At 38.4% G+C, this 24768-nt stretch overlaps 3 protein-coding genes across 3 annotated transcripts; 2 read left to right on the forward strand and 1 right to left on the reverse strand.

Annotated features, from left to right (window-relative positions):
- Positions 1-2144: 2144 nt before the first annotated feature.
- On the forward strand, positions 2145-10155 carry dhrsx (dehydrogenase/reductase (SDR family) X-linked). The gene is made up of 7 exons (XM_088291155.1): positions 2145-2288; positions 5696-5803; positions 6238-6306; positions 6680-6781; positions 7725-7932; positions 8871-9078; positions 9292-10155. The coding sequence occupies exons 1-7, from the start codon at positions 2189-2191 to the stop codon at positions 9472-9474; spliced, it is 978 nt and encodes a 325-aa protein (XP_088147281.1). The 5' UTR covers positions 2145-2188; the 3' UTR covers positions 9475-10155.
- A 513-nt stretch (positions 10156-10668) lies between these two features.
- On the forward strand, positions 10669-13622 carry slx9 (SLX9 ribosome biogenesis factor). The gene is made up of 6 exons (XM_088292074.1): positions 10669-10994; positions 12071-12191; positions 12306-12377; positions 12795-12969; positions 13185-13250; positions 13319-13622. The coding sequence occupies exons 1-6, from the start codon at positions 10818-10820 to the stop codon at positions 13440-13442; spliced, it is 735 nt and encodes a 244-aa protein (XP_088148200.1). The 5' UTR covers positions 10669-10817; the 3' UTR covers positions 13443-13622.
- A 1176-nt stretch (positions 13623-14798) lies between these two features.
- LOC148340298 (uncharacterized) lies at positions 14799-24666 on the reverse strand. Its single transcript, XM_088292070.1, has 6 exons — positions 21120-24666; positions 17643-17752; positions 17314-17439; positions 16824-16930; positions 16221-16402; positions 14799-16151 (listed from the first exon to the last, which is right to left on the reverse strand). The coding sequence occupies exons 1-6, from the start codon at positions 24072-24074 to the stop codon at positions 15990-15992; spliced, it is 3642 nt and encodes a 1213-aa protein (XP_088148196.1). The 5' UTR covers positions 24075-24666; the 3' UTR covers positions 14799-15989.
- Positions 24667-24768: the final 102 nt, after the last annotated feature.

The raw sequence follows: 24768 nt of genomic DNA on the forward strand, positions 1-24768 counted from the left end.
AGTTCCCGATTTCCATTCAATAGTTTATTTATTTTTTATTGCTGTCACGGTTGTCTCTGTGCGCTCGTGTGATGCTATAGTGATCCACAAACGAAATACGCATTGATGTTTAGCGCAAGCGTGTAAATGTTTCGTGTTTTGAATGAAACCCAAACCTATACACTATGCCGAGTTGCACTATTACTATGAAACTACCTATAAATACTAAAAGAACTACTTGTAAACACATTACCCTTTTCTTGAGCACCAATCCATTTATAAATGTAGAAGGGCGTGAAACCATACGAAAAAAATTGAGGAAATGCACCGTGTTAAACAAAACTAAAATCATCACTTGAATTGATTTTTTTAATTTTATTTTTATTCAACCTGAATACAAAACGTTTTATTTTGCTTCTCTATATGCATAATAACATTCAAAATTTGGAATGTGCATACAAATAGGAGACAGGGAAGTCTCGAGCGTGATGCATATCATAAATCTCGGAAATATCATTGCTCAGCCAAACACAATATGGCCCATTTTTTTTTCAATATTTTTTATCACTGTATATGAGTATATTTTAACGACGTAAATTGATGCCACAATTGTGTAAGCGTAATGTGAAATACCTCGTACAAAAATGAGTTTCGAGTGTACGCAATACGAAATATCGCGTACAAGCCACAATTACGTAAGCGGAATGGCAAATACCGCGTACGAAAACATGTTTTGTACGTCCCAAAATGTGTTTCGCGTGTACAAGACCCACCACGCGTATGCACAAAATAGGTTTTACGCTTAAGGCTTCTCTCGCCTCTACGCGTACAAGATGCGATTCATTTCACATTAAAGGACTGTCATGCCCATCACTAGTTGCTAGGTATGAATCTCTACTGGGGCACAGCCCACCTGCTACAGTGGACAGAAGCATCTGCCCGTACCCCAGTACCAATCCCGCTCGGTACTGGGTCGGAAAAAAAAAGTTTTGTAGTATTGAGATATCGAATCGTCTTTTATTGGAAAGATGTACACCCCTGGTTTATTGTCTATATGTGCACTGCAATTGACACACATGTATCCCACCTCTTAGCCAAAGTCTGCTGGAATAGGCTCTAGCACACCCCCGGTGCTGAGGCCCTGGTGAGGACGAACAGTACATAGAAATGATGGCTATCAAAAGCACTTTTATAGCTAAGACTGAGCTGCTTTTCATCAAGTGTGTAAAGGGATTTGTGCCCAAGCGATTGCGGAACTTTTCCATGGTCGCTCTTTAAACACTGCAAGCTTCAGAAGCACAGTATTCTTAACATGAAATACCCTGAGGGGTAAAAAGAAATAACCTTACCGCAAAATGTGTATAACATCAATTAATTCTTGTACAGTAGCAATTCCAACCTAATTAACAGCAAGCGGAATGGTGAGTGATCACCCACAGAAATTCCTGGGTGTTTTTCTATAATACAAATCTTTGTGATTAATTCAGCGTCATGTTCTTTCGCTTTAAACACAGTAAAGTTTTATCACTTACCCTGTGGATAAGACTGTTCCATCTTGAGAAGTACAGTGTTTTTCCAACAACAAATCCTGGGTGACCCATTAATTGAAGACTACTGAACGACAAGAGGGACTTCATCTCATAGACCAAGTGGAGCTACAAAGAGTACAGTTAAACGCAATCGCAAGTAAAATCTCATGAAGGGCAAAAAGGCTTTACTTTTTTTCTTTTACAGTAATATGCATTTTGTTTCTTTTTTTATCCCAGTACACTCTAGTAGTGTGTCTTTTTATATTATTTACTGTGCCTTAAAGGGGAAATCAACACCAAAATGTTCTTAGCAAGAATTTGTTCTGTTTTATATTTTTGGGGAGTTTTATATATTCAGAGAATTTCTCATTTGGTGATCCTTGGTAATCATGCTTCCTAGATATAGTTTTTTATCATTATTATTCCTTAATGGTCATACGCTCACATTTACTTTTATTTCAAATACATACCTGTGACTTTGGAGAACTCTTTAATCACATCAAATGCAGCATGTATTTAGTTGTCATTCTATATTGGGAAATATTTTTTTTCTGACGCCTTTGACGTTCAGTGACGTCTTCACTTTGGGGGCGGAACTAAAGCGAGTTACTTCGTTTCCTTCCAGACAACCGACAGGAGTGCACACACAGCTGGACGCCGGCGAAGCAGGAAGAGGAAGCATGAATCCACTATCTATTTTGGTACCTCTACTCAAACTTTACTACTGTGGAATCAGAGTTCTCATCTACCAGATATTCAACAGATCGTTTATCCTACCAGGTTGGCTCCATTATTATTATTTTTTTATTATTGTTTATTATTTTTCCTGGCTTCTTTAAAATTGAGAATATATTGTATGTTTTTTTTGCGGAATATTACACAGTATTAGTAACAATTGGCATTATTTTTTTTTTACTTTAAACTGTAAAATAATAGTTTTTTTCCCATAGATTACAAGTGGTCTTTTCGTTGCTCTTATTATGATTAAGGCAGAGGTGGTGGCAAAACTGCTCAATTCCATATGTATAGGGTTAAAAAAAAAAAGAAGTTGAAATACTGATTCCCCCTTTTTACTTAACCAAAAGAAAATGCAGTCTCTGAAATTACTTAAGTACAAAAGCAAACATATATATATATATAAATATATATATATACATATATATATATACACACACACACATATGTATATATATATATATATATATATATATATATATATATATATATATATATATATATATATATATATATATATACACTTCTAAACTGCTATTATTATACCATTATATAATACCTGCTTGGATAATTTGGCACCACGAAATAATACTTTTTGACGTAAAATAGTTTTTAATTTAATTTATTAACCCGTTTCTAATCCCTGACGTGGAAATTCAACTCACGCCCTACGCCATGTATATTTTGAGTTGCAGACCTCACAAGCCATCTCACACGCATGCATACTCGGAGTGGCAATTTCTGAGATGGAGAGCTGGACAGTTCCTTGCTCAACAGCACCTTAAACAGGAGCCAGAAAGCTGACTCACATCTCCCCAACATATACTAACCCTTTTGTTTCTTTCTCAGTTTTAGACATTTTGTACACAGCAGAACTTGGCTCTGGTTTCAAAGCCGAGCTCCTTAAAAGAGCTAGTGACTATTAATAGAATGTAACATGCTAATATGGAGGACAGAAATTCTCTGGATGCTATCAAAATGCGTTTCCATCTTTGGTAATATTGTAAGCTGCCTACTAAAAAATGCTAAATTGACGAATTACTGCTTGGAAAAAAAGTATACCGTACCTGTATTTATTTATTTCATATTTCAATGAATTTTTGAATGCCAGAAGTTGTGTTTTTAGTGCGCTGCAAAAAAAAAAAAATAACAATGTATTCGCCCCAAATCATTTTTGGAGCTGACAGCACTGTTAAATGAGGCAATCATTGGGAAAATCTTGCTTCTCTGTATCAGTTGCCATCACCATTTCCAGGACTCCCTCGTCATGTAACATTCAATGCTCTCACTATTTTGACAAAGTAAGATTCTCTTTTGATTGCAATTGAAGATAATAAGTATAATAAATTGAATATCTTTAACATCAGGCCTACTCCACTGGCTGGCTAATTGTTTTCTCTATCTAATGAGCGACACACTAATAAATTGAATAACTCGGACATAAGGCCTACTTGGGGATGTTCAAAACCAGATTTGACTTGCTGTTTTTAGAACTTGCAACTTTCTTGTGCGTGCATGCGTATGTATATATGTGTGTGTCTATGTATGTATATTAGTGCTGTATATTTTTAACTAATTAATCGCAAAAAAAATTAACACACATTTACTTATAATATTAATAATATAATAAAATTAATGCAAGATCAACAAATATGAAGTGTATTTTAACTCAAAGAATCATCTTTACAGGATTTTTTCTTTTTAGAAACAATTCTCTAAACTTATACAGTAAACTTTAGTTGTAAGCACCACACTCCAGCAGTGTTGGTTTGCAAGTCCTAGTGGTAATTTAAGCATGGTGTTTTGTTCTGAGAGGAAGTGCTGAAGATGAACAGCTAATATGGTACAGCGTTTGAAATTGGCTCTGCAAGATGTGCAATTTATTTTAAAAAATAAATCGTGAGTTAACGCTTTAATTTTGACAGCCCTAAAAGAATTTATTTATATATCTATGTATATGTATGTATGTATATGTATAAACGTGTGTGCGTGTGTGTATATATATATATATATATATATAATTAAAAACACAGCCATATACTGTTTAAAAAAAAAGCCAAACCAAATTGTGTGGTGTAGCATGTGAGAGTCACAAGGAGGGCATTAAGCATTGGCGCCTTATTACGCTTAATCTGCACAACAGTGTTACTTATTTGAATAGTTGCATGGTTTATCCCAAAGCATGCAAAATGGATCAAGACTGTGTAGCAACTGAACAGTTCTCGGTATGAAAGAGAACAGTTGTACATCCATCTTTTTCTGTGCTGCTTAACTTGACTTGGTTGTCTGTGGTCTTGAGCCTCTCTCAGTTGACTTGAAGTCATAGACAAAAAACATTAATGCTCACTTTGACACTTACAGACGGATTACAGTCAACAAATAAAATAAAAAGCATTTTGTTAATCATCCCGGAACGGTGGGCCACTAGTTAGCACGTCCGACTCACAGTTCAGAGTCAGTCCACGTGCCACACTCGTTAGACGTTAAACAATACCTCTCGTTCAAATCTTCAATTGCTAAAGAAAGTTTTCAATCATCTTTTTTATGCATATTATTAGAATGTGCAGGTGGTTCTGAAGCAGCCAAAAGTGTGCTATTTCAGACGAAAGATCTATTCGTTTTTTTTTAATAACACTGTTATTCTACAAAGAATATCATGGACAATTGGAAGGAACTTGTTCTCTAGCTAGTATACAGTGACTTGTGAAAGTGTTCAATTTTCTTGAACTTTTTAACCTTTTGCCACAGTTCAGCCTGCAAATAAAATGGAATTTCTTTGTGAACAATCAATACAATCGTTAAGTGGAATGAAAGTCATATATTTATAAGTTGTTTTTTTTTATTGAATAAAAAATGAAAAGTAGAGAGCTGCTTTTAAAAGACTTGCTTGTCTTTTGGGTTATCTCTCCATCCTTTTTGCACATCTTGAGGCTGCAATGTTTGGCTATTCTTCCTTGCAAAACAGCTCCGGCTAAGGTAGATCATATAGAGAGACTTTGTGAAAATCACTTTTCAGAACTTTCTACAGATTCTCTATTGGATTCAGGTCTGGAATTTGACTTGGCCATTCCAACACAGAAAATTGATCAGTACTGTATATGTGATGCCTTGCAACCTTGTTTCCTAAAAGCAGCAAGAGGGTTCACAATATTTCTGTTACAGCGAGTTGGTATGTGTACAAGGGTCAATCGGCATGTATACGGATGGGAGTCCCCGACTGTAATTTTTTTCACCATTGTGCACTTAATTCATGTCCTTCAGATGCATAATTCTGTGAGTGCCTAAAGCCTCCTTGGGTTCTTAAAAAGGTGCTACTTAAATCTCAGTCATTATTATTTGTTTATGTATTGCCTTTTAATCAGTGTCACAGACAACTCAAACATTTTGTAACCTGAAAAAAAAACATGTGTTGCATTGTGTTGTCATGTTGTCTTCTCTGCTTTTTTTTACAGTCTTACAGAAGCAGAATGGAAGGGTTGGCATTGTTACTGGTGGTACAAGAGGAATGGGTTATGAGACTGCAAAACATCTGGCAAGACTTGGCATGCATGTAATTATTGGTAGGCTTTTGTCTCATCACTTTGCACTCACCTTTGGTATTAATAAAATCCAAACCCCTGTATTTAAAAATCCTAATCCTGACATATCCCATACATCTTTTTCAGCACCTCCTTAAACTTGAACCCTCTGCTTAATTTCAAGATGTCATTAATTGTGTTTAAAACATAGGTTTGCATCTTGAATTAGGACCTTTCTCTTGCATGTTAAGATTTAACCATTTGAGAAATAAAAATCTAATTCTCATCCAAAAGATCTGGTGGATTAGTCGTCTCCATATTTTAAATTTCAGAATACATAGCCTCAACTTTAAAGTATTTGATTTCAATGTCGCAAGTATTTTTATATTCATGTATAGTTTTATGAGCTATAAATATCAGTCAAGAGCTACTTGTTGTCTAATGAGTCTTCCCTCATTCCTCATCGTCATCTCCAGCTGGAAATGAAAAAGAGGAGGGCTTGGCTGCTGCAAGGACAATTCAGAGAGAATGCAGAGAGGGAAAAGGTAATTATTATTGGTTTTTTAAACTTCTTCTGTGAATACTTCCTTGACAATGTTTGCCATTAATTTCTCACTACTCTTAAGGCTGTTTATTTTTTCCCATCACAACTGAGTCTGTGGATAACGCACATATGTTCTGCTTACGCCACAAATGCATGTTCCTTAAAAATTGGGCATCATTTAAAGAGAAGGGAAATAAAAATTCTTTAAAAAGTTCTCTAAAAATATTACAACTGAGCCTTAATCTCATAAACATGAATTCTGAACTTTTGTGTTACCATATGCTCATATGTTACCAACATGTCCGTGTGAATGCTACTGTTTTTAATCGCTTTTCAAGATCATGTTCCCTGACTAACTTGTAATCAATTTCCAGCGGAGTTTCTCTTTCTGGATCTGACTTCGCTGAATTCAGTGCGAAAATTTGTCGAAACTTTCAAAGGCCGAGGGCTTCCCCTACATCTTCTGGTTAATAATGGTAAGCTATTTTGTATCTGTATTAGTAGAGCGCTTTGCATACATGACCCTGTAAGTCAAAGTGCTTCATGTTGTTAAACTTCAACATTGTAAACACGTGGCAGTACTACTATTAAAAAAAAAAAATTAAACAAAAAAAACATACTTATGGTCTGACGGTGTCACCAGTCAACCCACACCGAATCCAACTCGGTGTGGAACCACGAGCTCAATAAAACATAGGTTGTGCCTTTTTATGAAGTGAATAAACCACACATCTTTGACCACTCACAAGGGCTGCAGGTTATTATCTAGTCGTTATTTTAAGTGGTTTGATAGATGTGTTCAAAAGTATTTCAATAGACACTTATCTTGCTGGTGTCACCTTTTTGATTGCCGTGTGTCTAACGTGAATCATATCAGGAAAAAAAATATTGTACGTATGTATGTTTCAAATTCTTGCAGACAGTATAATGTCTGTCAACGCTTAGGTGCTTCTTCACATTTTCGTTTCGCAAATCTTCCACTCATGCTGGTTGTTTTACAGTGTCAGTCAGATGCACTGTGAATGGGTGACTGCAAAACAGGCATTCACACACATACAACGTCAGTGCAAAGTGAATTGCAAAACCGAAAAAATGCTGTATATAGTGCACCGAACCCGAGTACCGTCCCATCCCTAGCAAGTTCAGTATAGCAGTGTCATTGATGAGATAATATCAAAAAAAGATTATTTTACAAATTCACGCATTCTACCATTAAAAAGCTACGCTTGCACTACCCGAGGATTGCTGTTTCCACAGGGTGGACAAGAATATTACATACGTAATGGATGCATCAATTTGTATTTGTACGGACCAAATGATGTTTATTTGTTCACGTCTTCAATATCTTCACTTTTGTGATAATAATGAGTACTGTGGCAAATTTCACCATAATCACTATATTATACTATAACTGTGTAGCCGGGACCATGTTGGTTCCTGAGATGCAGACCGAAGATGGCTTTGAATTCCACTTTTCTCTCAACTACCTCGGCCACTTCCTACTGACCAACCTGCTGCTTGAACTTCTGAAGAGATCAGGGGGGACAGGCTGCTGTTCCCGAATTGTCAACATGTCCTCTGCAACACACTATGCCGGGATTATACAAATGGAGGATCTGAACAGGAGGTAAAAGAGTGTGTCAACGTCCTTGCTTGGTTTATTTTTGAAAGTGAACATATTTCTTTCCTTGTTATTTCAATCATGAGCTTCAACTGAATTAATTGCAAAGAACAACAAAAGTGGCTAAGGTGGGACACAGTTTTAACAATTAAAAATTGCGTTCTCAATATACTGATATGTTATTTACAGCAGAGCGAGAGTGAGCCCTGCCCTTGAATGGTTAAAAATAATGTAATAATTTAAATGTTTTTAATTGCCCATATAAAACGTTGAAATTGTCAATATACAACAAATGATCGCAAAATGCATTCATATCTTTATTAACTCATCTTACAACTTTTATCATTAAATATAAATGGCTTACAAATGATTTCGTTTCAACAAAATGCACTGGAAGTGTGGCTTCACAATCCATAAAACAAAGTTGTCAAGCAGTATAGTAATGAAATCTCCGTCAGCTGTTAACTTGATTTTTAATAGCCATTCAAGTAAAGCAAAAAGATTCACATGCCGCAAAGACTCTCTAAAACTTCTTCCATCAACAAAACTGATTAACCCTAGAGCCCCTCCCGTTTGTACACAATCTTTGAAAAAGTCAACATGTCACTTCAACATACATACTTGACAGTGACTCCATTACTACTTTCCTATTAGCCAGGGCCTTAGCAGCATCTTGTGGCATGTGGAGGTGTTTCAGAGAGAGACTAAAACGTTAAAAGTTTAGTTTTTCAGCAAATAGCTAAGGAAATGTTCCGCAGGGGGTTGGGGGTCGGGGGGAGGCTAATTGGATGAATTTATAAGAGTGAACTGTGACTAGGCAGTTATTAGTTGTGATCATATTTCTAAAAAACCTGTGGTATCTACATATCTTGATGATATCCAAGTCTCTGTTAAGTAAATGACAACAACCAAATGAATATCTTACCTCCTTTCTCCCCTACCAGGTTAAATTACAGCTCTCATGGTGCCTACGCCCAAAGCAAACTAGCCTTAGTGCTTTTCACTTATTACCTCCAAGAGCAGATGACAGCCAAAGGTTTCCCAGTGATGGTCAACGCTGTGGATCCTGGGATGGTGGACACGGCACTCTACGACAACCTGTGGACCCTTGCACAGGCACTCAAAAAGCCATTTGCAAAGACTTTGTTTAGGGTATGTCAAATATGTATGTTAATCTTTAACTCTAATTTTAGGTAACAGTATGCCTATACACAGTGGTATACCCTAAAAATTAGCTTTTGTAATGTTGATGCTGTTTCTGCCATTTCCACCTCTGCCAATGTAACATTTTCCCCCAAAACATTGTCAAAATTTCAAAATTCTTTGTAATAAACTTAGTCACTTTTCTTTTGTTTTTCCGCGCAGACTCCAGCTGAGGGTGCCTCGATCATCATGTATGCTGCAGCTGCCGCTGAGATGGAAGGAGTGGGTGGCTGCTACCTGTACAACGGAGAAAAGAGGCAATCAGCCCAAGACTCCTATGACTCTGAGCTTCAAGTGAAGTTGTGGAAAAAGAGTTGTGAGCTTGCAGGCCTACAACAGCCTTGATATACAAGGCGGCCGCCATTCCAAGACCAAGAGATCCGCATCCAACAGACATCAAAGTTTTTCCACTGCAAATGCTGTTCACACTTTAATTAGACTGGTGATTACCAATCACTGAGTGGCGGAAGTGGTCATATTTAATGGAATTAATAAGACAATTATTAATTCTCTATTACAATAATGTCTTGGTTAATCTATGGCAGCAATGTACAGTGTAGTGACAGGAAGAACAATGACATGCTCATCTAGTTGGCAAAAGGTCCAATGAACCTGTTTCCACCTGTTGCATTTTATATATTAATTTGTGAGTAAATCACGAGATCATCATTATTTCAATATACAATATACAGTACTTTCTGTCACATTTTTCTTTTATGTTCTAATCTAAAATATGTGCCTGCTCTTGGCTCAATAAACGTTGAGAAACACTGTATTAGGCAGGTATCTGTTACACAGGCCAGAACAGTGTGGTTGCTCAGTGCTCAGTATGAGAAAAATGTTTTGGCTCTGCAATATCGACCACTTCCTTGCCTGATCACAGTGGCGTACTGTTATTTTTTTTTAAGATTGAATCAGTGTGTCGGGGTCATCGCCATGGTATTATCTGGGTCCAGCTTTTACACAGCAATTTCTTGAGCTTGTTTTCTCAGGAGCCTTGCAAATAAACCACATGTAATCATGTGATGCTGTTTGCATTTTTTTGTGGAAAGTGAAGACTAGCTGGAAAATTAGTAGTTTTGGTGGGAGTGTACATCACACAATCACACTTCTTACATTTGGGGTTTCTGCCATGAAGCACACAATATCCCAAAAGCAAAAATATCATTTTTTCTGTGTCGACATGCTGTATCGTGGGATATATTGCCTTTCTAGTGACCATTGGTTGCTCACTACCTTTCAAGATGCATCAGGGGTTCGATAGAGTTCATGATAAAGGATGACCCGTACCAGACATTTGAAAAGCATTACATGTCCAACTAAACTCATTTTATCAGATGCTATATAATAGTTAGGGTGTTATTCTGAACACAAGCACAGAAATTCAACATTAACCCTTACATACTGTTAATTTTCCGTGCACACAGAATAGGTTTTAGGTCAGTTTCATTTGAATCTGTTGAGGAAGAGTCATCAAATTTCAGAGTCAAGTACAGTGACTAACATTCGGGTATTTTGACTCCAGAACACAAGGTGGCGCTAAGTGCTCCGTAAACCAGACTGAGACCGTGGTGAACCGGACAAGGAAGACGTCGTTTGCCAGCGTTAAAGAAGCCAAACCCCGAGGGCGAGCTCGGGATTAAAATTTTTTTCACAATATTGCTAAACTAGCTTGACTCTTCGGGAAAATGGTTGGGAAAATTAAGAACGTCCGGCAGAGGTTGCACCAGAAAGCTGTGAAGCTGACCTGGCCGCCGAGCTGTGCTACGTCCATAGGGTCGGACGAGCCTGTCGCCTTCCAAATTCATCAGCCAAGTCATTCACATGTGGAAAGTGGATCTCCTAAAGTTACAGAGAAGATACAAGTAAGTAACCAATGAAAAACGCCTGCTGTACTTTGCTAATTAACTGTTATTCAAAAAGACATTTTGAGAAGAATAACATGCTACTTTTGGTTCGACCACAGTAACTCATGGCAACAGTGACAGAGAAAGAATTCCCACATTTTCATTACATCAAACCACAATAATTGTACTAGCTTAGATCCAAGGGACCATAGTTTAATATCACATTGTGGACTTTGATGGAAGTTTCTGCGATAGTAGTCGAGTTGCCCACGAGCAAGACAACTGACACCCTCGCCCCAATATTGTAGATAAAGGGGCTCAAACTCAGGTCCTCGAGGGCCGCTGTCATGTATGTTTTAGAAGTTTCCCACCTGTAGCACACTTGATCGAAATTATCAGCAAATTCTGCAGGGGGCTGACAACGACCCCGATCATTTGAGAACTGGAGTTTGAGACCTCTGTTGTAGATATTAACAACAATAAATAAAGAGGTAAATCATATGTTCTCTCAATTCACAGAAAAAACACAAAATGACTATGGGACGTGTATGTGTGCTGCATACGGTAGCACACAATTGCATATGATTGCAACCATGTTATGAACTACTACAATATCTAGTAGGGCTGCGCAATGTATGAAAGATATGGATTTTGCCTATAGCAATATTGATATTGCAATATTTAACATGTACCTAATATAATGACATTTTTCTTATCGAATGAAAGAAGCAGACCATGTGTTCCTTGCTAATTAACTGCAATTCCCCTACAAAAATGTCCATTGGTTGGCGATGCTCATTATGTTTGCATCTGACTGGTCAAATTCAGATAATAGCCATTTCATAAGAAAAATATTGCATGTCTTTGCGATACAATATTTCATAGGTCGTTATCGCAATCTTGATATTTTTTTGCTTTTTGTATAGCCCTACTATCTGGTCATGTTTGTGATCTTTGCTGCCTGTGCTTGTCTCTTTTTCTTTCGTTCTTTTTTTCTTTCTTTCTTACTTTATTTATATATTTATTTACGTAGTCGTTAATAATTGATTACTAGATTAATATAGCACCTCTAATACTTGCACTTAATTCCGCAGGCCCAAAACCAAAAGTCTTCCCCTGCTGGGATATTTTCAGGTACAAAAATTGCTCCAGAGGCCCTGAGGCAAACATTAACATTCAAAGACCCTCCAGTAGCCCCCATACCTGCCAAAATAGGTAGGCTTTGTAAGCATCTTTGTGTCATTGAATATAACTTTATCTTGTCTCATGTCACCTTAGGCTAGCAAGCTCTTACTTTGTGTGTGTTTGCGGCCATGTGTGTTTTTAAAGGTACTTCTGAAGCAAAGAAAGTCAAGTCAAAGAAAGAAAAGATGAAAGAAAGGAGGGAGCGATGGCTAAACAGTAAGTTAATTTACCCTTCGTCACATCAGGTGTTCCAAGGAAATGTTGATTTTTTTTTTTTTTGTCCTGAAAATCAAGCTTGCTGTTTGTCACCAAAACTATTTATTGAAGTTTCCTTATTCGTCTCAATGATAGTTTGTACAACTTAATTGAAGTCTGCCTGTGTTGAATTGACTCAACATAATTTCACATAACCAAAAAAAAAAAAAAAGGCTGCCTAAAAGGTCCCAACAGACACCGTGATGTCCATCATTTATAAATTTAATTAAACCTTTGACCTGTTGGATATATTTCTCATAATGATCTCTCCTTTAAAACCTTTGACGTTGAAAATGCTATGGAAAGTAACCAAACAAATACTGCTTGGCTGGAAGGGGCTTTAACTGCTTCCTCTCTGTGTTTGGGTTTCCTCCGCAGAGATAAGCATCATCAAGCTGACAAAGGAGCGTCAAGCAGCACAAGCCCGGCGGCAGGCCACTCCGGTAGTGGGAGACATGAGTGTGCTCGCGGAAGCCCTGCCTGAGCTGTCCGAGCTCATCGCACCAGCTGGTACAGCCCGCGTCGCCCCGACAGCTCGCCGGAAAAGCACAGTGTAAGTTGCTCTAAAATTCGTCCTCAGTCTCGTATAGTTTTTGTCGAGCAGGTGTCAACAACACGCACAATGCACACATGTTCAAAATGTGACATTTTAAGATTGAAAACGGTCAAGATACAACATGTATTGTATATGCTTGTTGGTGAACATTTTTTCAAGTTTGTATACGGTAATATTACTAACAAACTCACTACTCCACCTCTCCTCCCCAGGCCAGTCAAGAAGTGTGCAGTGACCGATTTCAGTCAGATGAGGCCCCTACAGAAACGCAAACTCTTGTAAGCCACTTTTTGATTTATGCGTTGTCATCATGAAATGTGCTTATTTTTTGATGTTCTTACTACAGGGAGTCAGAAGTCAGTAGATTTGGCGAGGCATTGAAAATCCTCAGCAGCAAAAGGAATCCTCTCAATGACATCTCTGAGCATCTGAGGAAGAGACTAAAGCATTTAGAAGAAAGTTCCAGTTAACATCAGTAAGATGTTTATTACTTAACGCATTTCAATAAATAAGTCAGCGTTTCTCCATTTTAGAACCCGTGTTTACTGTTTTTTGTTGTTGTTGAAAGACTTGGGCTGACAACACAGACTCAGCTGACAAGTCTTTCATAACAAAATTTTTAGCAGATGACAATAAAATATTGCTTTCAATGAGTTTGACGGCTGCATCTACAGTAATACAAATAGAAAAAAAATCAAGAATTTACGCCCAGCCCATAAGGCATGTAAATTCCCTATAGATGCCACAAGAGGGCAGCAAAGAACCAATTTTGTCTTGGTTCCATTTTTTATTTGTTAACACTAAGCTGCGACTAGTTGTTCCTAAAGCAATACAATACCCCGTTATTGCTTTGGCCCAGCACAAAAACAGCAAATAAGGATAAAAAAAAGAAGAAGAATCTGTGAATAAAGTATGGGTTTTGATTGCACCTAAAGCCCGGGCCAAACTATGACTAATCAGGGGTTCATTGTAAGCAATGGTATGTCGTGTTAGCTAAGTCAAATTTATTTACAAAGCCCCAAAACATGAAAGTGTCTCAAAGGACGTCACAGGCCCACAGTGCACAGCCATTGGCCACTTGCCCTGATCTAAAATCCCTGTCTGGGCATGCCAAAACTCCCATAAAGCCCATTTTGGGGGGCGGCGCAACAAATCTTGAGAGGGTAATTCAGATGATAGGATTTTCCCAACCAGGGTGACCTGGCAGCAGTGGATCCAGAGTAGGAAACAAATCATTTGATATGATACGTTATCATTCAGGTATTCAGTGTTAGTATACGTGACTGTACCTTGTCACTGGTCATCCTCCTGCTACATTCGCAAGAAGCTAATTGGAAAAGTTTTCTGTTCTAAGCTGCAGCAACTGGTGTTCCCATATTGTTAGTCTGTAACGGTCATAGAAAGTTGAGCCGCACAAACAATTTCCATGTTAACAAAGCACCTAATTTACCCAAAGACTATTCGGGCGTAGGAATAAGGTGGATACACTTTTGCATTGTGTGGTATTCCTACATATTACAATGTGTAATTATAATTATTCTCTCGTGGAAAGTAACAATAAAGACAATTATTAGTATTATATTATTGCTACTGTACAATTATTACGATGCACTTTTGCATGAAAACAAATGGACAAGAAAGGAAACGCAACAAAAACATGACATACAATAGTAATAAAAAAAACTGTTTTAGGCCAGAACACAGCAGGCTGATTTTGGGGGATTTGCTGATTTCAGATAGCTCTCACCTACATCTGATTGTGATGAGGCAAACGTGACAGGATTTGAATTGATAAACCCGACCAAATGAAATTTAAGGTCACAACATGAATGTAATAAGGTGACTTTATTAATGATTTGACTCTTTCCATATTTGATTGAGCGATCATACTCTGAGAAGCAATTTGTCTTATCAGTAATCAAAGAAGTTTTGCAATAAATTGTGCAAAATGCTCAACTGATTGTATTTTTAACAAAAATAAGTGTGATTTATAAAATGTAACATAGTACTACAAATAGTTGTGTAACAAAACAATGCAAATATGAGTTATCAGTAGTACAACACAGGCATTTTAAATTATTCTTATATTTTCTATTTGGTCTAACTTTCAAACATAAAAAACTTGATTCTTTGTTGTTGCATGCACAAAAAACACTGTACGACCTCCAATGTAGGTAGGTCATAATCAAACCGGGTGTCTGTGACTTCTTGGATGATTGAGATGATGATCAAGTCGACATTGGCAAAGTCCTCGTTTGTCACCTATTTCCTTCCAGATCAGGTGTGAGAAAACTAATGCTCAAGGGCCACATTTGATTATTGAACACTAACAGAAGGGCCGTGTCGTTTTATTTTACAAGTAAAATAATCTATTCTTATTTCAGTAATGAAAGGGGCTTGCGAAGTGTGATCTCTCTGAGGCAACGTAGCGCGTGTGCTTCAAAATGCACACGCTTCGATCTTAGATCGTTGCTTTCTATTAAGTTTGCATTCTGTTCGTCACTAGATGGCACTAAATTCTGGACACTTTAACTTTTAAGGCTGATTTCTCAGTAATTTAATTTGAATTATTAACCAATATTTTAAGAGCATACATTTTGAACAGGCACATTTTTAAAAATTGTAAGAGAAATTGCTCATTGTTAATCGAATAATTCATTGATATTATTTCTAATGTAATTCTAATCAGTTAACTATCTATGTAATAAAATGAAAGAATGGCATTGTTTAAATGTGCATTTAAAGTTGTTTTATTTTCTAATAAAATAAATTATTTTTTTTACTTTTTAATTTAACTATCTGCAACAAATCTATTATTTAATAAATGAATAAAAAATCAATAAAAATAGTGCAATAAATATAATTAGCCAATTTGTAGAGAAACGTCTCGTGCAACAAATATTACAAGATTTTTGATAACATTAATATGCGGTGGGCCGGCTTATTGAATTGGTCTTTATGTAGCCCTATGGCCATACTTTGCACACCCGTGATCTAGCTTACTGGATGACTTGACCTTATTTAACTTTTTTAACAACATCAGCATAGGCAAACTCAATTTCCCTCTCGGCTGGGCAGGTGCTGTTGAATTCCTCTCTCTGATAGGCACAGTTCAAGTATCGCCAAACACCGGACAGCTCTGCGGGGATCTCAAATCCACGATATTTCTTCGCTACCACCTGGAAAGAAGAACACCATTTCAGATATGACCATGCGCCATCCACCAAATGCAATAAAGAGCAGCGGACCTTCAGGATGTGTAATTTAGGAAGTAGATTGCAGTCAGCCAGAGTGAGCTCTGGTCCGTCCAGGAAGCTCCTGGTGGATTCTGGGACATCTCCCGAGGCATCACCGTCAATCTCATATGGTAGGGGAGTTCGCAGGAAGTCGTCAAGATGTCGAAGAGACTTCAGCAGCGCTTTCTCTAAGGCTGAACAGATGGGTGAGAATTAAGACATTCACTCACTAACTGATGAGAAAGCTATAATTAATTGAAAAAGTTAATTGAAGACTCCAAATTCTCTGCAAGTGTGAACGTGAGCATGTATGATTATGTAAATATGTGTGTAATTAGCTGACAACCAGTTCAGGGTGTAGCTTTCTTCCCCAAAGTCAGCTGGGATAGGCTCTAGCATACCCGCAACTCTAGTGAGGATAAACGGTATATGGATGGATGGATAGTTTCTAATACAGTACAGATTATTAGGGCTCCAGTTGGTCCCAAATCCAAACAGGCCCAAGTTTAACAGTAATGTCATATGCAGTGGAGAGTTGAGTTCACTTTATTTAAAAATGATCAACAGAAACATGCATTCAACAAGTGCGGTATGTAAAATGGTAGCTCCTCCTACTGTCATTGGTTTCTTTCCTTGGGTTCTTGATATAAGCAGAGAACTTGGCAAAGACATCAATGCCGGCTGTGTTGGCTTCCGGATGTTTCGGTGACAGTCTTGGGTAGCTGGTGATACCAAAATATCAACGATCTGAGGTCCCGTTTCCCATCAAAACACATCGTGTAGTTTATGTACACTGCTCACAAAATGTTGGGGATGTTAGACTTTCAGGTGAAGTTTCAGGATGGTTCTAAAAGTTAATTGAAGTTCACCTTCTCTAACGTTTGAATTCACGTCATTAAACTTGAATGTTAGTGTAGCTGCAAAACCATAGCCATGGCAACATTTTAACCAGAGGTCTGGAATCCCGTGAGATTTTTCACACAAAAGACAATATTATTTTAATTGCGATTTTCAAGCAAGCATCCGTACTTGCACTTAAGGACAGACGGTGAGTGTTTTTGCCACTTCTGCTTATTTACGGTGGAGTGTGCGCATGTTTTTGTACCGCGGCGGGGCCAGTCTCTCCTCCAGGAACTCCTCTATCTTGTTCACGTCAACCTTGACCTCTCCGTTAAAGGTCATAAATGGAGGGTTGGTGCCTGGAGCGAGGTCTTGTAAATCAGCAGGTTTTCTGTCAGCACAAAAGATAACATGCCAGGTCAGGTCAGGATAAAAAAAGTTTGGTACCCAATGTGAATAAATATACAGAACTTACAGAAACACATAGGGGAACTCTGAGTTCCAGTTCCGTTCTTATGGCAACCATGAGTGAAATGAAAATGTCTTTTTTAAAATTTCCCATACCAAATGTACTTATATAACAGTAATAATTACCTCTTGAGGTCAACGGTGGTGACATTGAAGATGACTCCTTTGAGCCAGAGGATCATAAAAAGTCGCTGTGAGAATGGGCAGTTACCGATGCTCTCCCCATCGCTGCCCGCCTGCACACACGCACACACACACACACACACACACGCACACCCCCCCACACACATGCAAATGAGCAACACACCATCACTTCCTGTGAATGATATAAGATGACGTTTTCAAAGGGAGCTGAGATTTTAAAAAAAAAAAGTTATTCTGCAGTAGGAAGTAATGAAGTACAAATATTTGGTTGCTATATGCATAATACGTGACTACTTATTTTCCTCATGACTTTTTAACTCCCTATTTTGAAAACAATTGTTTGTACTTTGTACATGTATTCATTGCTTTCTCAACCTAGACTCAACATCCACAGGTGACAACACAAAATTGAATTGGCAAATTTAAGGCAAATCAGAAAAAAACGGGACAGCAGCAACATGGACACACAGACTGGGGAGCATTAATGACAAATATTCCCAAATGCAAGCTATTCCCCATCCATTGTGATATTAGAATTGTTAAAAGATGGAGTTTGTACTAATAAAAAGACAAACAAACACCTTTTGTCTTATATCTTAAAACTGCCTGTATGATCTGACAGTACAATATTATTAAAACGGTTCTTGGAAAACTCATCCCTCTTTGGCCCCACCTTATTTGTCTAATTGTCTTCATTTTAATTATTATTTTACACCGTGCCTTTACAAGAATACCCTTGAAGAGACTGTAACAACAGAAAGCGAAATCGAGGTATGCTGTCCATGCAAGTCTAGCGCAAAGTTCAGTCTACTCTTAAGTGCACATGGGCAGACTTTACTTTCTTTTGGCATTTTCATATATAAGTTAGGGGCGTTTGCGCCGTTGTGGGACTGAACACAGCAGACTTGATTCTTGACTAATCTAAGTGGCTTTACTTATTCCTTTTAAATTTAGAGCAGGTGAGGTGCGTGGTCTACATGGTGGAAACATAACAGACTCGCTGATGTCTGTGAGGGAGATCAATGCACACAAAGTACTTTATAATGAACAGCAACAAGATTTCCACTTCCAGACTATGTATAGTTGGCCGCTGCAAAGTGGGCGATGATCCGTGAGCCGTGGCGAAGAATGGCTTGTTTACAGTGCACGTTGGTACAGCGCACGGCTCTTTCATGTTAGTGGTGGCCGTGTGGCTTGGTCAGCAACTTCAAGCAGCAGCGGGAAGAGTGAGGTGTGGCTACATTCAAATATTGCTAACAGATAGAAAACTGCAAACTTCCCCTTGTATGTTATCAGTGCACTTCTAAAATCATACAGTATATGGCATATAACATAAAGATGATGGATGTGTGAGGGTGTACACTAAATGTGCTGCTTCCAGGGCTACCGTGCCCACAACTCTGAAGACTAAACAGCAGGCTAATCAGCTTACCGAGTGAGAATGCGGAGATTAGCCTTCGAACTGCAGCAGTATAACATTCCTACACTCCAAATAATTTCTCTCAACTTAGTTCTGTGGATATGTGCAAAAGCAGTATAGCTTAATTATGTATATTTGATTAGTTTTAAGAAGCAGGTTCAAACATCACCTTGTATGCTAACCAATAGCAGGGGGTTGAATTGATTCAATCAGCCAACAAGTTACTTGACAAAGGTAGTTTTTGTTTGAATGGGACTGAAGCAGCTCTCGCACACGGTATTAGCACATTTTTTCAAGGTATTAATCCGTCCTACTGGCAATGGTGGGAAGTATTACAGAACAATTTTGCAACTAGTCGAAATGTATATGTACTTTAACTTGATTTTTTACTTGTATGCCCCTCTGTACTTTTTTTACAAATTACTTTGTCAAAATGTGCTCAATATTTTTTTTCCAACTGATGTTGATGATGAGACATCATCAAATAAAAGGTAAATAGAGGCGAGCTAAAGTCAACCGCAGTTGAGATCTTGATTGATTGAGGTCTTAGGGATTTATGAGGTAGCAAAAAGAGGAACAGCAACAACATGGAGGAATGCGAACCAGTGTGCTTTAACAACAACAACTGCGCAACAGACTCAGAGAAGTAACATATCACCCATGCATTGCCTTCTTTAATTGTTTGATCTTGTTAGCATGATTCTGAAACCATGCGTTGCTGGCATTTAAGAATTCTCTGTCTAAACTGAAGAAACACAACAATGTGTATTTTTTCTGTTGGCTAATTGAGCATTTTTTTTACTTGGATTCACAATGTTAGCAAAGTTTTTGCAACACGTTTTGATGGCATAAAAGTCAAGCTAGCTAGCTAGCTAGCTCTTAAAAAACGTGTAGCATGTTTTTTTCCTTCTTTTTTCGTCCAGTGCCAACACTATACAAGTGAATAAAAGAGGGAAACTGTTTTTATGCAGTTTTATTTTCAAGGTATCAAAACAGGTACTTTATGGAATTTATAATAAATATTTTTCATTTTTGATTTAAGTCCATTTTGGAGTGTAGAAAGCGCTATACAAGTGACAGCCCCATTTACTTATTTAGTTAAGTACAGGGCTTGAATCAACACTTATGCTTTTCCAATGTATCTGTACTTCTTAAGTAGAGAGTATGAGTACTTTAGGTTTTACTTTTTTTTGCGGCTTTCATCCAACATGGGGATCGAACCCGAGCTTCCTATTTTGGACCGCTAACTGTACTGATGAGGTCAAAGTACGGGCTGCCGTCCCAGCTCATTATTCTATTAGAAGATATGGGAAACAGACAGAATTAGTCTTGGATGGCTACTAGAAACATTTTTTAAGAAAAGTCTGGAATACATTTACTTTTAACCCACACAATTGCAAACGAATATTACCCTTCTTAACAGCTGATATGGTAAAAACATATCTCCACTGTTTAACCTTCTCCCACTTGATCACTACTGTTTCACTGCTTTTGCAGATGCAAAATTTGTGAAACCCCTCGAACAGCTGTATGATCAAGCCATCAAGGCTTATGGCAAGAGCATTTTTAAATCACCATTGTAATGTGCTGAAGAAGCACTTTTTAACTTTGAGAACTTGAAAACTTCTAAAAGTTCCTGTTTCAAACGTGGATGTTTACATAGACTGTTTCAAATCTTCATTTCCATATCACCTTTTTCTACAAAAAGACTGATAGAATTCCTGACACCAGATTGGGCTCCAGAGAACCACCATAAACAGACAACTTTTGAACAAAATACAATATCTATAATAGGCTGTTCAATAAGGAAACTCCCCAAGATCATCACCTTTAAATGTAAGCTCAATAAAATGTTTTTTTACTCGCCAAAAAATAGCAACGCTAATCATGTTTTCGTCAACTTGTTTTTGTAACTTTTGTATTCAATGTGCTACTGCCAAAATGGCACTGATGTACACGCCTATGTGTAATTATTATTTGTCTACAACAAACATAAAATAGCTTTTTGTTAGCTTAACTTGAGTGTACTCTTTCATTACCTTGACATAAAGTGAGATGTCATTGTCCTGGTCATGTGGCGTTGCCGATGCATAATCCTGCACAGGTGGCAGAAGACTATCCACCACTCTTGGCGAAATCATCTCCTGTCGCTTCTCTGTCTGACTCTCCTGATTCGGAATGTATGGCTGTCCATCCTCAAACAGCACCACCCTCTTTTTCTTCACCTGGTCATCTTTCTTTTTGGAAAGAACTTCATCTTTAATGACTGACTTAAGCTCCTTCATCCATGCATCCCTCACAAGTAGATTTAAGTTGTCATTTAATGATTCTCTGATGTCTGTTCTCACTGGGTTGTCTTTCTGGTGTTTTCCTTCTGGGGATGCATCTGATTCTCCTTGCTTCAGTTTAATCCATGCATCTTTTTTCCTCGTTGACAACAGTTTTACTTCCTTGGTTATCGACTGCGTCTCGGGACAAAGTATGCCATTCTCCATGGCTTGTTTTAATTCTTTGACCCTTCCGTTTCGATCCAGGTCCAACTCTTGTGTTACTGGTTTCTCATGTTCATCTGCTTCTGACCTGCTATCTGTGGTATCTTCCCTCTCAACGTTGCCCAGATCTTCAAGTTGTCTGTTTTGACACTTGTGCATCTTCTCAACCTCATTATCTAGAATGGTCACAGGTTCTGCATTCTCTTCTTGATCTAGCGCATCCTTCACATCATCACTTTGTCTTTGTTGTTTACTGAGTGGCTGTAGAGTTTGATCTTGGACAGGTTCGGACACATCATCTATGAATTGCTCTGACATGAGCTCCTCCACTGGCAATGTCACCTCTTTCTCTGATCCCATGTCCTGCTCTGTATCATCTTGTTGGGTGATTAACTGTTTATCCTCAAGCTCAATGCCATTATCCAGCTCCTCTTTCTTCTCTGAGGTTTGGTCGTCTCCATCCATTTCCATGAATGATGTATTTTCTTTTTGCTCCTTTATTTCAGATGTCCCAAATCCTTCAACAGGAATGTCCTCATCTGGTTGATCTAAGGACGATATTAATGCTATATCTGATGGTTCTTCAGTTTCCAGACATGGTTTGATTTGTTCGTCTGAAGCAGACATTGTGACCTTCACCAACTCCTGCATCTCCATATTTAGGACCTCTTGCTGTAAGAAGTTATCAGCCAATTCCAGTTCTGTTGAGCTGTTCATTTTGTCACTTGGGGTAGTTTCACTATGTCTCACCATGTCGATCAATTGGCTGGTTTGAATGGCTGCGGGTTCAAAAGAAGAACAGTGAGGTATAACGACACTTGTATGTGAAGCCTGGCATTGATCACCTTCACTTTTGACTGGCATTGCAAACTCGTTGCTGACATCTTTGACGTGGTCCTCTAAAAGGGAGGCACTCTGGGCAGCTTCCACCTGCCAAACTTCATTGGAGTTGTGTGAAATATTAACTGTGGCTTGAATCCCTTGAAAAGACTCGACATCATCGTCATCTTCGCCACTGGTCAATGCACCTTTTTCGTTGTCTTGTGGTATTGTAGCTGAGCCATGCGCACTGTGCGCCATCTCATCTGTGGTCTCTACACCTTCAAGGGAATCGTGTGAATTTGTAGCTAAGGCTTGATCACTGTGAGTATGCTCATTCAGCACCTCTGCATTTTCATGGGAATCCTCTACATTGGTAACTGAGGCTTGAATACCGTGAGCAGCTTCCTCCAAGGTCAGTGTTGTCAAGTGTTCTTCTTCCTCCATCATATCGCTTATTTTCACTACCTCGTGAGTGTTTTGTTCTTCACTTGTGACATTTTCATCATTGTCATCTTCCAATGATGTGTAGTAACTTGCTAGACCTTCGATCACCATATTATTGTCACTTGAGCTTTGCTCTCCCTGTGTGTTCTCCTCATTCCCAATCAGTTCTTTGCGCTCTCCACACTCTTCATTTTTGTGACTGCCATTTCCGTCTTTGTCTATTGCTGAAAGCTGAACCAGAACTTCTGCGTCCATGTTTGTTTCATGAAACATTTCCTCTTCTTGGACGATCTCTTTGAACCCGATTGGCTCTTCAAATTTCTCGTTTTCCGTATTTCCTTCTTTGTGTTGGCCATTTTCATCACCTTCTACCATTCCTGGAACATGACACAAGTTTTCAATTCTGATTAAATGGTCCTCGTGCTTGGTTTTACTCTCTTCCTTGATCTCTTCCTCATTCACTTTATCCTCTATTTTCCCATCTTCACTTTCATGATGTTTGCTTTTCTCAACTTGCAAAACAGTAAAGAAGTAATTCTGGATTTCAGCTGTCACAGTCTCTGTGTTATTTGAGTGTTCTTCTTCCTGCATAATCCTCTCGGTTGCAGATTCCTCTCCACCTACATGCTCATTTTCACTTCCCGAAATCAGAATGCTGTCACTGGTCTTGACATAATTCTCAATGCCCGTCTGTGATTCTTCTACATCTTCCACTATTTGCTCTGTACTCTCAACTGTTTTCAAATGCTGACCATTTTGATCTTTATTATCAGCTTCCTCATTGTTGTCATCTTCAAGTTGCGCGGACAAGTTACACACATTTTCAGTCCATGTTGGCATTGCCTCCTCTTTGACTCTGTTCTCTTCCTTAGTCTGTTCCTCCACTAAATTGGGCTGTTCAGATGCTGCTTCCACTTCACACTCCTCCCGTCTTTCCTGACCTTCCTCTTCTTCCCTTGTCATTTCATTTGTTACCAGGGCGATTGAAAGAATTTCCATTTCTTCCTTTTCACATTGATCTGCGCTTTCTTTTTCAGCTCGTCCATCTGTTGCCTCAGCCTCAGCCAAAATGTCCTCCCCCACCTCTTCACCAAGCTCAACCTCTTCATCTTCCTCTTCTCTGTCCCCATCATTTTCCCCTCTTTGGTCATTTGCATCTGAAGAAAAAGTGACAGGGCTGTGGACCACAGTGGAGTTGGAAAGGTCCGGGTTTGGCCAGAAGTCTGACTGAGCCATTGGAAAAGTACAAAGGGCTGAACGACCACCTTCTTGGATCGTAAATCTATCTAAGGTGTTCAGAATTCTGGATAAACAATGGACTTCCAAGATACCATTTTTTTTTCAGTTCACAAGTGAGTCTAAATACTGAATGTCCGAGTGTCGCCGACAACAATTGTAAGATGAACACAATATTCCAGATTTAAAATGACAAAGTGCAAACCTAAGAATCAATTATACTGTAAAATGAAAAAATTGTGATAAATCAAAATAAACTGTAGTTCCAAAAGGCAACCAAAAGCTTTAATTCGGGTACCTCCCAGCCAAGCCTGGTAAGAGTCTGGTCACTCCAAAGTTTCAAGGTGCAATACAAAATACCTTTTGGATGACAAGGTAGTGTTAAAAACTCCAAATTTTGAGGCCTCCACTATTTTTTAGGCAATGAAGCTGCAGTCAGTCTTTCCCTGTTGAAAACCAAAAAGTCTACCGCACCCGAAGCAGAGTTAGACATTAACAAACGCAATCAGACCTCCCTCACTCTCTCTCTTTCTTTCTTTGTTTCTCTCTCTCCCTCCCAAACATGCACACACACCCACACACTCTCTCTCTCTGGAGGATTAAAGTAAGCCTGATCCCCACATGACTCTGAGCTTAAACCCCAGCACAATTTGAGTTTAAGCACAACACCAGACTGCACTGCTGAAAACACGTG

This window comes from Idiotropiscis lumnitzeri, chromosome 3 (assembly GCF_059441095.1).
Source record: "Idiotropiscis lumnitzeri isolate Australia: NSW breed Sydney's pygmy pipehorse chromosome 3, RoL_Ilum_1.0, whole genome shotgun sequence".
In the NCBI taxonomy this organism is placed as follows: Eukaryota; Metazoa; Chordata; class Actinopteri; order Syngnathiformes; family Syngnathidae; genus Idiotropiscis; species Idiotropiscis lumnitzeri.

Excerpts from the sequence above, each read along its gene's own strand:
- dhrsx (XM_088291155.1), top strand. The coding sequence starts at position 2,189 with ATGAATCCACTATCTATTTTGGTACCTCTACTCAAACTTTACTACTGT. Across the intron at positions 2,289-5,695 it reads CAGATCGTTTATCCTACCAG|TCTTACAGAAGCAGAATGGA; the intron begins GTTGGCTCCATT and ends TTTTTTTTACAG. Across the intron at positions 6,782-7,724 it reads ACATCTTCTGGTTAATAATG|CCGGGACCATGTTGGTTCCT; the intron begins GTAAGCTATTTT and ends ATAACTGTGTAG.
- slx9 (XM_088292074.1), top strand. The coding sequence starts at position 10,818 with ATGGTTGGGAAAATTAAGAACGTCCGGCAGAGGTTGCACCAGAAAGCT. Across the intron at positions 12,378-12,794 it reads GAGGGAGCGATGGCTAAACA|AGATAAGCATCATCAAGCTG; the intron begins GTAAGTTAATTT and ends TTTCCTCCGCAG. Across the intron at positions 12,970-13,184 it reads GCTCGCCGGAAAAGCACAGT|GCCAGTCAAGAAGTGTGCAG; the intron begins GTAAGTTGCTCT and ends TCTCCTCCCCAG.
- LOC148340298 (XM_088292070.1), bottom strand. The coding sequence starts at position 24,074 with ATGGCTCAGTCAGACTTCTGGCCAAACCCGGACCTTTCCAACTCCACT. Across the intron at positions 17,440-17,642 it reads ACCACCGTTGACCTCAAGAG|AAAACCTGCTGATTTACAAG; the intron begins GTAATTATTACT and ends TTGTGCTGACAG. Across the intron at positions 16,152-16,220 it reads CTAAATTACACATCCTGAAG|GTGGTAGCGAAGAAATATCG; the intron begins GTCCGCTGCTCT and ends TCTTCTTTCCAG.